Source organism: Balaenoptera acutorostrata, chromosome 9, assembly GCF_949987535.1.
Source record: "Balaenoptera acutorostrata chromosome 9, mBalAcu1.1, whole genome shotgun sequence".
Lineage (NCBI taxonomy): Eukaryota > Metazoa > Chordata > Mammalia > Artiodactyla > Balaenopteridae > Balaenoptera > Balaenoptera acutorostrata.
In genome coordinates this window covers 2,994,125-3,011,052 of record NC_080072.1, presented here as the reverse complement: position 1 = coordinate 3,011,052, position 16,928 = coordinate 2,994,125, and the positions used below count along the sequence as shown (strand labels likewise).

The window sequence follows — 16,928 nt, the reverse complement described above, 5'->3', positions numbered from 1 at the left end:
CTCAACAAGAATAGACAAATACGGGCAATAATATCAAAATATGGGCAAAGGATCAAGAAGTCATTTCCCCAAAGATATACAAATGGCTAATAAGCACATGAAAAGAATAACCAATCAATATCACTGGTCATTAGGGAAATACAAATAAAGCCACAATGAGATATGACTTTATACTCACTAAGATGGTTATAATAAAAAAGACAGATAATAGTAAATGTTGATGAGGATGTGGAGAAACTGGAACTCTCATCCACTGCTGGTGGGATGTAAAATGGTGCAGCTTCTTTGGAAAACTATCTGGCAGCCCCTCAAAAGGTTGAACATGGAGCTACTATATGACCCAGCAATTCCCTGCCCCCTGCCAGGTATATACCCAGGAGACAGGAAAGCATATTCCATACAACTTGTACAAGAATAATCACAGCAGCATTGTCACAACAGACAAAAAGTGGAAACAACTCCAAATGTCCATCAACTGATGAGCTGATAAACAAAAGGAGTAGATACAATGGAATATTACTCGGCCATCAAGAGGAGCGAAGCACTGACACATGCTACAACATGGATGAACCTTGAAAACGTTACGTTGAGTGAAAGAAACGAGACACAAAAGGGCACATATTGTGTGATTCCACTTCTACAAAGTGTCCAGAACAGGCAAATCCAAAGAGACAGGAAGGAGATGAGTGGTTGCCAGGGGCTGGGGGGTGTGGGGAGTGGGAGGAAAAGGGGAGGGTCACTGCTAGTGGGTACTGGGGTTCTTTTTGATGTATGAGAGTGTCTAAAATTAGACAGTGGTGATGGTGCACAACCCCGTGAATATATTTTTTAAAACCACTGAATTGCACACTTTAGATGGGTGAATTTAATGGTATGTGAAATGTTTCCACAAAGCCTTACAAAAAACAAAAATTGAATTTTAATCGTATGTCGATTATACCTTAATAAAATTTTTAAATGAAAATACACACCCTATGGCACTCATATATTAAATAAATTACAGAATACACATAGATAAAATGTTTTTAAATGGGGAGATAGATCGTTTGATGTCTTCTGCTCTACCCCAGTGGATCATCTGTGCCTTCTTTGTGAGATGAAAGGACGGCAAAGGTGAGTCCAAAACGTCTTGTAGGTTAAGGTTCTCCGATCATCCAGCTCACCGACCGACACCTGACCACAGCAACCACACAACCTGCCTGGTCCACGTAAATGCTCACGTGACTGTGAGAACCAGGTGCGCTAACTCAGCCCCCCACTCCACCTCTAGCGCTCGGGGTCACAGGGTGCACAGGAGGGGGTAACTCACTGCCCTGTTATCACAGACAGTGGGGTGGGTGGGTGGCTGTGGGCATGGGAGCCACTTACCAGGATGGACAGCACCTGTTTGGATACACCAGCACCTCTGGCATTGATCTGCATTCAGTGTCTCAGTGTTCATTATTTCGTTATGAGTGAATCATGCAACATCACAAAATCGTCCACTATGCTAAAATAGGGATCCCCATCCACCAGAATATTTGATTAATAACCCACCCCTGACCATGAAAGAGAATGAGATTTTCAGTTATCTTCCTCTGAACAGTCATCACTCTCGAGGGAGGACACTACCCCGTGAAGAGCTCCCAGGCCAGCACGTGAGACTCATCCAAACGACCCATGGGCCTTTGAGGCCATTAAGCAGAGTGAATGGCGATGGTGGGTTTCCCCCAAACTGTCAGCACCCCCAAGCATTCCAGCGACTGGCTCCCATGTTGGTCCACAAGCCAGCGGAGCCATCCTTGCATTCCCGCTATCCGCCACAAACGGAACAGTCCCGACCCTCCGTCCTCACGGTCTCCCTGACTCTGGCTTTGGTGCTCAGCTGTGCTGCAGAGCAGACAGTACCGAATGGGTTCACGAGGCCGAGATTTGTGGTCAGAAACTGACAGGGAGAAACAGACACAAATCTCTTTTCTGTGAGGGGAATCTTTGACAACAGGGAACAAAAGCACGGAGGCAAGGTGAAGAGATTTTGGTGAAAAGAACCAAAATGTGTTGCGGAGCACAGGCTCCAGACGCGCAGGCTCAGTAATTGTGACGCACGGGCTTAGTTGCTCCGCGGCATGTGGGATCTTCCCGGACCAGGGCTCGAACCCATGTCCCCTGCGTTGGCAGGCGGATTCTTAACCACTGCACCACCAGGGAAGTCCCAATGGCCTGTGATTTTCTTACAACTAAAGCCCTGGGCAAAAAACACACACATACAGAGACACACAGGTACTAATGTGGTTTGAAGCAGACACATGGGACCTATCAAACCAAGAATTTGGAAAGTATAGGACATCTTGAGCAAGTAAACATTCAAGGCTAGAACTATGAGATCCCACTACACACCTATTAGCATGGATAGAATCCAAAACACTGACAAACTCAACTTCTAGCAAAGACGCAGAGTAACAACAGAGAACTCTCATCATTGCTGGTAGGAAGGCAAAAATGGTACAGCCACTTAGGAAGACAGTCTGGCAGTTTCTTTCAAAACTAAAAAATGCTTTACCATATGATCCAACAACTATGCTCCTTGGTATTCACACAACTGATTTGAAAACTTATGTCTGCACCACAACCTACACACAAGTGTTTGCAGCAGTTTTGTTCATATTCACCAAAAGCTGGAAGCAACCAAGAAGCCCTTCAGTAGGTGAACAGATAAACAAAACCAGGACATCCGTACAGTGGATTATTTAGTGATTAAAAAGGAAAGTGCTATCAAGTCATAGAAAAGATATGGTTAAATCTTAAATGCATGCTGTTAAGTGAAAGAAGCCAGTCTGAAAAAGCTACACACTGTATAATTCCAATGATATGATATTCTGGAAAACTTAAAACTATGGAGATGGTAAACAGATCAGTGGTTGCCAGGGGCTCCAGAGAGGGGCAGGATTGAATAGGTAAAAGGCACAGGGGATTTTTTTAAAAGTGGCAGGTCTTCCCTGGTGGCACAGTGGTTGAGAATCTGCCTGCCAATGCAGGGGACACGGGTTCGAGCCCTGGTCTGGGAAGATCCCACATGCCGCAGAGCAAGTAGGCCCGTCAGCCACAACTACTGAGCCTGCGCGTCTGGAGCCTGTGCTCCGCAACAAGAGAGGCCGCGATAGTGAGAGGCCCACGCACCGCGATGAAGAGTGGCCCCCGCTTGCCGCAACTAGAGAAAGCCCTCGCACAGAAACGAAGACCCAACACAGCCAAAAATAAATAAATTAATTAAAAAAACAAAAACAAAAAACAAATGTTCAAGTACAATTGGTGTCTTTAAAAAAAAAAAGTTGCAAAACTATTCTGTATGACACTGTAATGGTGAATATAAGAATTAAATATCTGTCAAACTCATAAACTCTACAGCATAAAGAGTGAGGCTTAATGTATGCAAATTTTTAAAATAAAGCTTAAAAGTTCATTTAGGAGATGTGGGGTCCCCGGATAGAATGCAGAATGTGACAAAAGAGTCTAATTGTATTAAAAACGTTAGAAACAACCTCACTGGAGGAGGTGGGGGAATAAAGTGCTGACCTATGTAACTGTGGGAATGAGTAGAGTCTGAAAGACAAAAGGCAAAAAGAACTTCATGCAAGCACGGTTCTCTAGTTGATAAAGTTGCTTTCCACTGTGGGGTGCAGGTCAACAATCTGGAAGCCACTCTACAGGTGCCCTGGAATTGAGCAATTAAATACACAGACGGCAGAGAGTGGAAGCCAGGCTTCTCACTGTCTACGTGGGAGGTTACACTAAAGCAAGGAGAGGAGAGAATGATCCCCCTGGCAATGGATTAGGATTGGGGAGGTCAGTATGAACTCATGTTTAGCTTAATACAGATTCAGGTGGTTACACACAGAAACATTACAGATTGGTACACACATGTATCTCCTTGTTCTTTCCTCTGAGAGAGCTCAGAAGGAACTACTCCCCAGTGGCAATAAGCACACCCAGCATCCAGAGCTTGGTTTCTAAGACCACTCTTCCAGGGCACCTGGGAGGAACGGCAGATTCTAGGACTGGGGCAGGAAACATACAGAATGAGCCTGAAACACCTTCTGGTGCCAGGAAGCAAGAAAGTGGTCAAATCATCACCATCATCATCATCATCATCATCATCCACATGGATGCGTATGTGTCAAAAGGACACAGGGTGGACTTCCCTGGTGGTCTGGTGGGTAAGACTCCGTGCTCCCAATGCCGGGGGCCCAGGTTCGATCCCTGGTCGGGGAACTGGATCCCACATGCATGTCGCAACTAAGAAGTCCACATGCTGCAATGAGGATCCCCCGTGCTGCAACTAAGAGCTGGTGCAGGGCTTCCCTGGTGGCGCAGTGGTTGAGAATCTGCCTGTCAACGCAGGGGACACGGGTTCGAGCCCTGGTCTGGGAGGATCCCACATGCCGCGGAGCAACTGGGCCCGTGAGCCACAACTACTGAGCCTGCGTGTCTGGAGCCTGTGCTCCGCAACAAGAGATGCCGCGATAGTGAGAGGCCCGCGCACCGCGATGAAGAGTGGCCCCCGCTCGCCGCAACTAGAGAAAGCCCTCGCACAGAAACGAAGACCCAACACAGCCAAAAATTAATTAATTAATTAATTAATTTTTTAAAAAAAGAGCTGGCGCAGCCAAAATAAATAAATAAATAATAAATAAATAAATAAATAGTTTTTAAAAAAAGAAGTAACACTTCTATTAAAAAAAAAGAAAAAGACACAGTAGCCAAATGAAAGAGCTCCCAATGGCCGAAGCTGGAGCCATCTGAACAACAAACGATGTAAAGTAGTACTGTATTATAACGCAAGGTGTAAATTAAATATCCATGGGTCCACACTGATAAAAATAACTACATAAATAAATGAGTTCTTTCCTCTGCAGAAGAATTCCAAGTAATTTATGGAGCTACACTGCCCTCCAGGAGGTGGAACGGGATTGCTCATGTTTAAGTGTGGGCTGGGCTTCGTGACTTCCTTCCAAAGAGGACAGTCCATAGGGGGGGAAAAGAGTTAACTACAGGGGGAAGCCTGACAAGCACACCTCAGCCAGGGGAGCGAGGCCCACATCACAGCGAGAAGTGTGCCCTTGATGTGGTGTGATGAGAAGGGCAACCACCTCTGCAGCCCTCCTCCCACACCTACGTACCACCCCCCAACCCCCGTCTAATCGTGACCTAAACTTGAGACAAACCTCAACAGAGGGACATGCTACAGAACACCGGGCCAGTTCTCCTCAAAACTGCCAAGGTCATCCAAAACAAGGAAAGCCCTAGAAACTGTCACAACCAAGAGGGACCTACGGAGACGGGAGGGCTAACTGTCATGAGGGATCCTGGCACAGAAAAAGGACATTCAGTAACTACTAACGAAATGTGAGGAAAGCATGGGCGTGAGTTAATTATAACACATCAATATTGGTTCATTAATCACAACGAACGTACGCTACTCACGTAAGACGGCAATGGGGAAAAATGGGTGTGGGGCACGGAGGGGGAGACATTCTGTAAATCGAAAACTGCTGTAATCATTTAAAAGAGCTGTGAAAAAAAAAAAAACACCCCAAGGTTCATGTTTCAGCTAACGATTTCATGTAAAAATGCCGCTGCTGACTGTCTCCACGTGGCCCCCTGGGGACACCACTTACCCAAGGCTGTGCGTGCCTGTCATGGGTCACCTGAGTTCTCAGACTGACCTCCTCCTCCCCCTCCGGCCGGCTCTGCCACCGTCCCCAAAGCCAAGGCTCACTCCCAGGGGCCCCGTCTCTGCCGCCACACATCACCGCTCTTTTCCCTACTACCTCAAGTTCTTAGTTAATGCACTGCATCTTCCTGCACCACACGCACCTGTACGAGTCACCTATAATCCTTTCTGAAACATGGCAGGTTACAAATTAAAAAAAAAGTCGTCAATAATCGAATATGCTGTTTGGAGCTCTCACTTAAAAACAGGTCTCTCTGTACCAGAAACTGCACCCAACAAGCCCAATGCACCCAGACGTCTTCGGGGTCATTGGCTCGGCAGCCCTCAAGCTAACTCCATCGGCACTGGGTACTCTGTGCGTCTTGGACCCCCTGCACACCGATGTTTACGAGGTCCCAGGGCTGTGTCCCCGAGGTGCTATTCCTGGGGAATTTCACACAGGGACTCGCTCAGGGGCTACGATTAGACTGTAGGATATGGACCAAAGGAACACCATCAGTAGACAGCAATCCAGTGTCCGAGAAACCTTCTAGCTGGGCCGCGTGGGAGCTGGGCTGGGGCTCCCGGGAGCTCGGCTGCAGGGGCGTGTGGCAGGAGCTTGCACATCTCGGCCTGGATGACGAGCTGCTGGACTGCCACCGCCTGGAAGCTGACGTAGTCACTGGATCTCAGAAACAAAGCCCCGACTCAGCACAGGGGCTCTGCAGAAACAGCTCCATCAACGCGTATTCAATTTCTACTTCTCATCGACATGCTTCCAGGGCCGAGAGACGTTTCTAGCTTTATTACAGCCCTGCCTTTGTTGTGCCTGGGCTTCTTTCAAGTTTGGGAAGACAGTGCAAAACAGAAGCCCGAAGTTTTGCTCGAGCTGTGAGTTTTACTTCCCTTTCAGGGCTAGAAACACCATCCATCTCGTCCCAGAGGTTCCAGCCGAGACAGGAGATGAGCCTGGCAGACGAGTCTATTTCTTCTTTCTGCCACTGGCATCGTTACCTGACCAAATTTCCATCAGAACAGGTACTAGAAGGTCGGAATAACACGGGCTGCTTTGCTTTAATTGACAGGTCATTCCTCCAGGATTTAATTATCTTCTGTGCGTCCCTCAGTCCAGAAGTGATGCTTCGCCCCACCCGGGTTCCCGAGCTCAGCCCAGGGGCGCCTGAGAACCACACAGCCCGAGTGCATCATCGCACTTCCTGCACTTAGGAAGGAAGCTGCTTTCAGCTCTCTGCTCGGGACGCGAAGTCTGGTTCTCGGCCAGATTCTGCCTCTTGCCAGGTGGCTTTTAAGAAAGTCACAGAACTCAGGGTGGAGCTGCTAGGACACAGGCACAGCCTGGGGCTGGCAGAGCCGCTGAGGACAACAGGGCAGGGTCTGGAGTAACGGGGATGGGGGCGGCTCTTCCCCCCTTGGGCCGGCCTGGCACTGCAGCAGGCGACTCCATCCAGGAGCTTGGGGACCGCAGGCTCTCCAGTCCTGGACCCTCTGTGTCCACCTCGGCCACGTCCCAGCAGCCACAGGACGGGAGAAGGGAGCCCACAGCCAACCCTGCCTCCCTTCCGCCCCGGGTGAGAGCCTGGCAAGCAAGGGCAAGCAAGCCTCCCTCGAGGCGACCTGACCCCCCGCCTCCGCTCTCAGAGCCCCCGCTCCTCCAGGGATGCTGGCCTCGCAGACGCCCTGCTTCGTGGGAGCCCGAGGACAGAGGGAGACAGGCCTCCGCACCCTGTGCACATCATCGGGCCCCAGAAGGTTCTTGTTTAACCTCGGCTGTCACCATTAAGTGCCCCCCATCACTTCTCAGGTGACGGGCCTAGGGTGCCAGTGTGTCCGGGACCAAGGGGCTTCCCAGACGGGGACCCTCAGTGTGAAAGCCAGAGCTGTCCCTGCAAAACTGGGGCAAGTTGGTCACACCACCTATGACCTGGAGGCGGCCACCAAGTCAACCCCGTTTTCCTCCCTCTGGGTCCACAGCCAGGAGAAAACAACATGTACTGAGTTTCCATTGCGCGACTGACGTGAGAGGCACGTTCTGGAGACCCCACCAAGCATGGGCCGCTCCGCACGGGAACACTTCACATGCTACTCACCTGACGCTCACACGTCCCCACCCTGCGGGGACCGTCACCCTATGGAGCAGACGGAGGCGAAAGGTAAGTTGTGTGCTTGTCCCCCCGACGTCAGACGCTGGCCTCTCGGTGGAGCCTGTGTTATATCCTCTTCTGATACTTTCTCCGTTTGTAACTGGGTCACTATAGGCCCTTGTCCGGGAACCACCCATGACTTAGTTTATTTCCAAGAATGTCCACCCCATTGTTCGCTCTTCTCATGTCACGTGTTGCCCTTGGTCCCCATTTTCCCTGCCTCTCAACCAGGACAGTCTGCTTCTCAGCTGGGGATGTGAGTGAAAATCCTCTAGGTGTGGAGAGTGGAGTAGTGATGCTGGACGAGGCGCTGACCTGCAGCAGAATCGCAGGTCCACACTCAGCTTCCGGCTCAGAACTTTCCGTATTCACTACATCCTTCACCCTTTTTGCCTGTTGTAAATATTCTTTTGTCTTAAAGAAAAAACCCACCATGTTTGATCACTGTCAATTTTGTCCACACAGAAACCTGCATGGAGGTCTAGAGCAACTTTAAGCATAATCACCAGAATTTGGAAGCCACCAAGATGCACCTCAGTAGGTGGATGGATAAATAAACTGTGGTCCATCCATACAATGGAATATTCTTTGGAACTAGAAAGAAATGAGGGAGGGAAGGATTGGGAGTGTGGGATTAGCAGACGTAAACTATTATATACAGGATGGATAGACAACAAGGTCCTACTGTAGAGCACAGGGAACTATATCCAGCCTCCTGGGATAAACCATCATGGAAAAGAATATAAAAAAAGAAAGTCTCTATGTGTATAACTGAATCACTTTGCTGTACAGCAGAGATTGGCACAACATTGTAAATCAACTACACTTCAATATAAAAAAATGAGCTATCAAACCATGAAAATCAGGGAGGAAACAGAAACGCATATTTGTAAGTGAAAGAAGGCAATCTGAAAAGACCACACACTATATGGTTCCAACCATATGACATTCTGGAAAAAACTATGAAGACAGTAAAAAGATCAGTGGCTGCCGGGGGTTAGTGGGAGGGAGGGATGAAGAGGCAGAGCACGTAGGATTTTTAGGGCAGGAAAACTAGCCTGCCTGTGGTGGATATATGTCCTTATACATTTGTCTAAACCCACGGAATGTACAGCACTGAGTGAACACTAATGTAAAAGTGGACTTGATTTCACTTTCTGACTTACTTCACTCTGTACGACAGTCTCTAGGTCAGAAAAACAAGTATCATATATTAACACATATTTGTGGAATCTAGAAAAATGGTACAGATGAACTGGTTTGCAGGGCAGAAATAGAGACACAGATGTAGAGAACAGACGTATGGACACCAAGGGGGTAAGGGGGGGGGTGGGATGAATTGGGAGATTGGGATGGACATATATACACTAATATGTATAAAACAGATAAATAATGAAAACCTGCTGTATAGCACAGGGAACTCTGCTTCACTTCGCTGTACAGTAGAAACTAACACAACACTGTAAAACGACTATACCCCAACTGAAAAAAAAAGTGGACTTGAGTTAATAATAATGTATCAATATAGGCTCATCAGTGTAAAAATGGCCACGCTTATGCAAGATGTCAATAGCGGGGGAGCCTGGGGGGTGGCTGGTTATACGGGACACCCCTACTCTTGCCATTCAATTTTCTGTAAACCTAAAACTACTCTAAAAAATAAAGTCTAATTTCAAAAATATGGGAGTGGGGTGGGGGGAGGGAAAGTTCTGCCTTACAGAGAATATTAGCTATAAGACATAAAACTGATGTAGAAAATTAGCATTTGGCGGCCACCATGTGAAAGTTGTTCAATAATTCTGCTTTAAATGTTAAAACTGAAAATAAATAATAATTTATAATTGATCTGCCCAGACCCACGCCCCGCCCCCCCCCCAAAAAAAAAGAATCCAACCAAACCCTTCTGATTACTGTTAATTATTGGGTGAGATCCGGGAAAGTCCTGTAAAAGGACCGTCTTCCTTGGAGGCGGGCGTCCTGTTCCTGATCCCCGATCGGATGGGGTCGGAGCCTGGTCTCAGCCTTTGCTGGAACACCTGCCCTTAATTCTGTGCTTTGTCAGGTGCCAGTTTACATGGATTTCAGGGGAAAACAGGTTTCCATTTCTTTTCTCAGAGTTGGTTCTTCCTAATCAGTGAGCCCAGAGGCTGTGGTCTCGGGGATAGTTCAGGAAATCCCGGCGTTCATTTCACCCCACGCCACCTCCTCCACAGGTCGCTGGTCCCGGGTCCAGTCTATCCCAGTTCTGAGGACAGTGGATAACACGCTGCCTCCGTCTTTCTCCTTCCCGGGTCCCCGAGGCTCCCCTGCATCTGCTCTCACGACGACGCCATCCATCACCACCAGGACGGCGTTTCTAACTACAGGCGGGGCCAGGAGAAGTGACCGCTGACCCCCCGTTTTGAAATAATCTAGGGTCTGTGCTGACGTGTTTTTAGAAGCTCAGTTAGGGTCGGCTCTGGAATAACAGTCGATCCAAACTCTTGGAATCCAGCGACACCACCGCCAGTGAAGCAGGCCTGGTTCATGACGGGGAGGGGGTAGCAGGAGGGGTGGTGTCCAGCCCGGGGAATCATCGGGAAACAGCCATGGATGCGGCCAGGCCGGCGGGAGCCCAGGCCAAAGGCTGTCCGAGGAGAGAAGCCAGGTCAGGGACCACAGACCCCAGGCCTGGCTCAGGTCTGCCACTGTCCCTGAAGGCTCAAGTTCATGCTCAGGAATCCACAGGCCCACGTGTGGTCTGAGCCTAAGTGCTGGGATGCAGTGATGGACGGTACCCACCCACCCACCCCCCCCCCCCCCGCCCAACGAGCTGGGAGCCAGCCCAGGTGACAAGGCACAGAGGAGCCATCCGCTGACCACGGGGCCAGACCCAGCACGAGCTCACTGTGTGCCCACCCCGCCCTGGTGCTCCGACCCTCTGCTCAGCTACACACACACCCCCACGGAATCACAACCCCTGCTGCTGGCCCCATACCTGCTTCCCCCGCAGACAGAACATCCAACCCTGCAGCTGCCCCGCTCCCCGTCCAGACTCTCTGCAGAGGCCTGCGCCCCCTGACCCACCACCTGCTACAGGCCCTTCTCCCCACACCTGGGGTCTTGCCCCATCACTGCTGACCTCAGACGGTCAGCCCCGTGCAGGTACGGCAGGGCCCACCTCTGCCTCGTGCTCCACACCACCCATCAGGACGCCTGGGAGCCCGTCGTCCACGTCACCCCACCCCAGCTCCCGGCACACAGACCCCCAGCCTCCTGTCTCACCAGGTGTCTGCCTGGGCTGGTACCCTTCTCACCTTCAGCCAGGCCTCTGCGCTCGTCCCCCCTCCAGGCCTGTGCTCTCCTGTCTCCATCCAAGCACGTCCTGTCCCCTGGCATCTCGGGCATTGAAGCTATGTCACCTATAAGCCAGCAGCCCTGTTCTCACGTTGCTCAGTTAAATTTAGGAGACAGGAGCCGACAGTGATTACAGCACGGCCACCTGTGTGTGGATGGGGACGTGCACGGCTGGAGGAGCACAGGTGCAGGTCTGCCCCAGCTTTTAGAGTCCCCACAAGTGACGAGAGAGCTCCCTTCTTCAGCTGACGCACCTGTGGTGGGTTCAGCAACTGTGAGGCGGGCACCTATACGTGACACTGGCACAGGGAGGACCGGCCCAACCCGAGAGGAGAGGGGAGGGAGGCCCCGCTCACTGAGTCCAAGATAAATGCTCTCTGCTCAGCAACACCCGCTTGCCCGGATGAATGCTCCGAGTTGCCATGGAGACCCTCACCTGAGCCGCTCTCGGCTCCACACAGCCTCACCTCAGCTGGTCGAGTTCACGTGTCCCCTGGGCACAGGACTCTCACCTGGGATGATGGTGCCTCCCCCCCCCCCAGGGGACACTGTGCAATGTCTGGGGGCATCTTTGGCGGCTACAACTCGGGGGTGTTACTGGCATTTGTGGGTGAAGGTCAGGGATGCCGTACACATCCTATGGTGCACAGGACAGCCCCAGCATAAAGGACTGTCCAGCCCCACGAGGGAACATCATTCAGCCATGAAAAAGAAAGAAATCCCGCCATTTGCAAGAACGAGGATGGACCTTGAGGGCATAATGCTATGTGAAATAAGTCAGACAGAGAAAGACAAATCTGTATGATCTCGCTTACATGTGGAATCTAAAACAACTGAACCCAGAGAAACAGACTGGTGGTCACCAGAGGTAGGAGGTGGGGTGGGCGGAATGGGTGGAGGGATTCAAAAGGTCCAAGCTTCCAGTTATGAGATAAGTAAGTCCTGGGGAATGTTGTGTACAGCATGGTGACTGCGGTTAATAATACTGTGCTGTATATTTAAAAGTGGCTAAGAGAGTAGATCCTAAAAGTTCTCATCATAAAAAAAAAAAATGTGTAACTATGAGTGGTGACGGATGTTCACTAAACGTATCGTGGTGATCACTTCCCAGTACATCCATATACCAAATCGTTACATTGTACACCAAAAATTAATACAATGTTTTGCGTCAATCGTATTTCCATAAAACTGGAAACAAAGAGAGAAGAGATGAGATTAAACAAAAGTTAATGCCCATTTGGAACTGGTAAGAAACAGAAAGGATCATCCAGCCCCAATGTCAGCAGGGCGGAGGATGACAGCCCTGTACCGTTTTATCCCACGCGTGATCTGAGGTCCCACGCGCAGGGACTTGGTTTCCAGCAGGGGGAGCTAGGCACATGCAGGTGCATGTGCATCTCCAAGGGCTGGCACGAGACGGCTCCTCTGTGTTGTCATTCATTCATTCACTAATTCTCTCCTTCAACTCAGACACGTACTGAGCACCTACCACTTGCCAGGCACCTCCTGGATGCTGGCAATTCCATGCAGCAAACACAGGCTCCCGGAGGAGGGAGAAAGCACTTTTAAAACCAAGTAGAGTGTGATGCTTCCTGTGCACGTATAATCCGAACGACAGAATCACCTTTCCTCCCTGAACCCACGTTCCAGTGGGGTTTCCTCAAGTCTCTCCAACCAGCCCCTACCTCCGGTCTCCAGGTCATGGAAATTCGGATCCAGGCCTCGTTCCAGCATCTTGACGATCTTCTCCACCGAACGATGCTGGATGTAATCCAGGCATTTTTTCAGGTTGGTCTAAAGAGAAAAGCAAAATTGGTCTCACAGAGAAACGTCTCTTCAGGCCACAGAAGGCTCCTTGCGGGGTGCACCTGGCCGCCCTTGCAGGGAGGAGAGCTGCCCCTTGATGGGGCCCCGCTGCAGTCCCCAGGCTCACCAGGCAGCATCCTTCTGCATCTGGAACCCCAGGGCCAAGCCCGGAGCCCAGCACATGGCAAACGCAATTGGCCTGTCCTGGATGAATGTTCTAGAAATCCCCCACCGATCTCTGTGCTTGCCGAGAGTCACAGGATGTTCCTTCACTTTCAAAACGATGAGCCACTTGGACCACTTTGAAAAACTACACTTTCCAGGGTGCACCCCAGGTCTTCTGACTCCATCCTCTTTTGAGCGAAGCCTAAGGATTGGTATTTGTGTTTCCTAATCTCTAAAGCGGTGGCTGCTATGGAGAGCAAAAGGGCACTGCTCACTCAGCTTAACCCACTTGTGGGTAATCCCGTGACCTGCAGGTGGACACAGGGGCGCGTGGGTCACCGAGCGATTCAAGGTGAGGGAGACAGTCACTCCTCGTGAGATCACAATGACCAGAGGCTCAACCCTGACCAGGTTGCCCGGGCTCATCTGCAAGGAAAATAATGATCTTCTGTCCATCTAGCAGATAGCCTGGGCTATTTGATGGCAATCACAGCATCTGAGATGCCTCTGTCAGATGAGTCTAATGCTCTCACTGGGCCAGTTCTCCACCCGCACTCCACACCCCTCCCCAGTCACCCTGAAACCAACCCCTGGACCCTTCAGCCCGCGGATCTCCACCTGGAAGCTTTCTGTACATTCTGGGACTAAACATTAACAAATGCTCGAGGACACAGGAAAAACTTGGTTTCACTGAACACCTTCATTGCTACTTACTAATCGACATTATTTTAAATGCACAAACACATTTTCATGTACACATCAGAGAGTAATCAAAAAAACCAGAAGTGCCCAGACTTGGAGTCTAAATACCCCTGTGTGGGCGGATTCCAGGGCTGGGCAGGGAAAGTGCAAGAGCAACCTGACCGTCTTGTGCCTGAAAGCCGTCAGTACGCAAAGGATGGTGGGGACAACGCCAGAGGGAGGAGAGCCAGGCAGAAGGGCCACCGGCCACATCCGGACAATTTGAGCACAAAAATAAATAATGAGAATGGTATGTTATAACCCACTGAACACAATGAAAATCCACACGTCCATCCTGATATGAATGGGGGGGATGAAACAAAAACAAGGGGACCCCAGAGGTTGGGGATGCTCTCTGTGGACTCAGAGCTGCAGGTGAGCTCACCTGGGCAGATCAGGGCTGGCTTAGGTAAGCTGTCCGGGCACCGTCCTGACTCTGGCTCTCCCTGTGCTCTGCAGGGAACGCTCCAGGCTCTCCGGGGAGGGGCGGGACCTGGAGGAGGGCATCTGAGAGCATCCTTGGGTATCACACATCTTCCTCCGTGCTGAGCGAGGTGCCCACCGCACGCTCCAGCTCCTGCACGCCCTGGACGGGCACAACATCCCTGACGGAGCGCAGGTGTGCCTGGAACACAGCCCACAGCTCTTTCCTTCCCTCTCTCCTTCTCCCCTGCTGCCCTTGTGCGTCTTACGTCCATGCAGTTTATGTAAACAGCACCTTAATCACGAGAGTGGCAGCAGCAGACACCTACTTCAGTGTTGTCCCCTATTTCGGCAGCAAAGGCTCAGAGGGAACGGCCACCCCTCTTCCCAGAAACACCCGGGAGGAGGTGAGTAGAAAGTAGGGCCCCAATCTCCACTGTCAGGGATATTGTTTCCCTTACGCACAGGCATCGACTGCGTTTGCATCACACGGGAGGAGACGATGGCGGTACTTAACAGGGCTCTGGTGGCAGCACGTGCCTCATCAGCCTCAGCATCTCACAGGAAGAAGAACCCTCTGCCCTAGAGCTCCCCTGATCTCTGAAGATGAAGACGCAGAAATGAACACCAAGGGTCCACACAACCAGTCCTTGCTCACCTTCGTGTGCAGCTTGGCCAACTGTTTCTCATCCAGATTGGATTGTCTATACACCCGCTTCTTGTAGCGAAACTGGCACAGACGCAAAAACAGGAAAAAAAGAAAACCAGGTAAATATTTCACGCAGCCGTTCAGAGGAAAAGCCTGCCTTGTCCGTGGGTATTTCACCCAGGGCGGGGGCTCCCTAGCAAACCCTTTCGTGTTCAATAAACTACTTGTGTTCGCACCACAGAGCCTACGACAGCGTAAGGGTAACTTCTGCGGAGATGTTGCTGCCGTTTTGGCTGGAAAGTCACAAAAAGAAATGAGAGCAACCCAGAGGGATGAGGACTCAGGAGCCTGATGTGCTCTGCTCTCCTCTGCATCGTCAGCATGGCACCAAATCAGGGCCCGCTCCTCACGTGGGCTCTGTCCTCGACCTCGTCAACCTTTACTAAACACACTTAGAAGCCCCAGCCTGGCAAAGCCACCTGCCCTCAGCCCACAACCTCCGCCTGGGACTCTGGGGCTCAGACTCACTCCTTCAAATGGCAGCACCTCCTCTAACCTGGCAGAGACGTCATGGGAACAGAGGGGCACACCTTGCTCAGGTAGAGTGATGGTGCCCCGGAGGGTGCCCTGGGGCCGCAGGCTGCTTCTGAATCCCCAGCGCCTTTCACCCGATGCCCCGTTCCTTCTCCTGGGTGCCCTGGCTGCCTCCGTAGTAGATGCACTGTGGCGGGTTTGGGAAGGAGGCTGGCAGCTTGGGAGTCACTGGGACTCTGAGTTGAGACACAGCTCCAACTCCAGCCCCACCACTGCCCTAGTGTAACGGAAAGTGGGGTCCGGCTGCTCGCCGCTCAAAAGCCAATAAAGAGGCCAGGTTGGTGGAAAGGAGACTTTGCCTTATGTTGGATGCTGGCAGCATCCAAAGTGGATGTGGGGTCCGGCCGCTCGCCGCTCAAAAGCCAATAAAGAGGCCAGGTTGGTGGAAAGGAGACTTTGCCTTATGTTGGATGCTGGCAGCATCCAAAGTGGATGTGGGGTCCGGCCGCTCGCCGCTCAAAAGCCAATAAAGAGGCCAGGTTGGTGGAAAGGAGACTTTGCCTTATGTTGGATGCTGGCAGCATCCAAAGTGGATGTGGGGTCCGGCCGCTCGCCGCTCAAAAGCCAATAAAGAGGCCAGGTTGGTGGAAAGGAGACTTTGCCTTATGTTGGATGCTGGCAGCCTGGAGGCGGGGAGGGTGGACTCCCGTCCAAAGGCCGACTCCCCCCCCCCACTGACAATCAGTGGGCTAGAGCTTTTATAGACAGAGGGAGGGGGCGACATGCAGACATAGCACGGTCAGTGCTGGCAGTCATCTTGAAATTGGTCATCGGTACTCTGACCAGCGGCATCTTGATTGTTTTAGGTCCCGTTAGTCTCAGTTCCAGGGTTGGTTTGTTTCCATTTCTTTGAGGCCAATTCTCAGAATTGTGGCAGCTCATGTCATGGCTACAGTCTGGTCATCATGCAGTTAACTGCTTCCACCTGGTAAGGGTTTCAGTATCCATAAGACAGCTCACAGGATACAGCTCAGAATATAATCTATAGCCCTTGAGGAGGAACTAAAGGTCCTTGACTTTGCTTAATGACTAAACTATTATTATTTGGTCTCCTTTGACTGTTTTCCTTTGTTTCTGCATTTTCTCACTTCTCTGATTAAACATATTCTTTGATTAAAGTTTTTCCACAGACAAAAGGCAGGCAGAGGACATGGGGGAGCATAGATCATAGGGTCCTGCCCCGTTTCACTAGCAGCCGAATCACTGGGCTGGACACCTGCCCCATCTCGGACTCCGTTTCCTTGTCTGTCGCACGGGGATCACAACACAGAGCTCCCAGGGTGCCCCGAGGATTGAATGTGAGCTTCCTGGCACAGAACCGGTGCTGGGCAAACGCTGTCTTATCCTTCCCTCCCCAACTTCC

At 50.9% G+C, this 16,928-nt stretch overlaps 1 protein-coding gene across 4 annotated transcripts in view; it reads right to left on the bottom strand.

Annotated features, from left to right (window-relative positions):
- SHANK2 (SH3 and multiple ankyrin repeat domains 2) overlaps positions 1-16,928 on the bottom strand; it is a 473,760-nt gene that overhangs the window by 346,215 nt on the left and 110,617 nt on the right. For all 4 annotated transcript variants that reach the window (XM_057553698.1, XM_057553701.1, XM_057553700.1 and 1 more), the window contains exons 5-6: positions 14,981-15,052; positions 12,873-12,981 (exon numbers count right to left, since the gene is read on the bottom strand). In XM_057553698.1, coding sequence (XP_057409681.1) covers positions 12,873-12,981; positions 14,981-15,052 — 181 coding nt within the window. The remainder of the gene's footprint in view (positions 1-12,872; positions 12,982-14,980; positions 15,053-16,928) is intronic.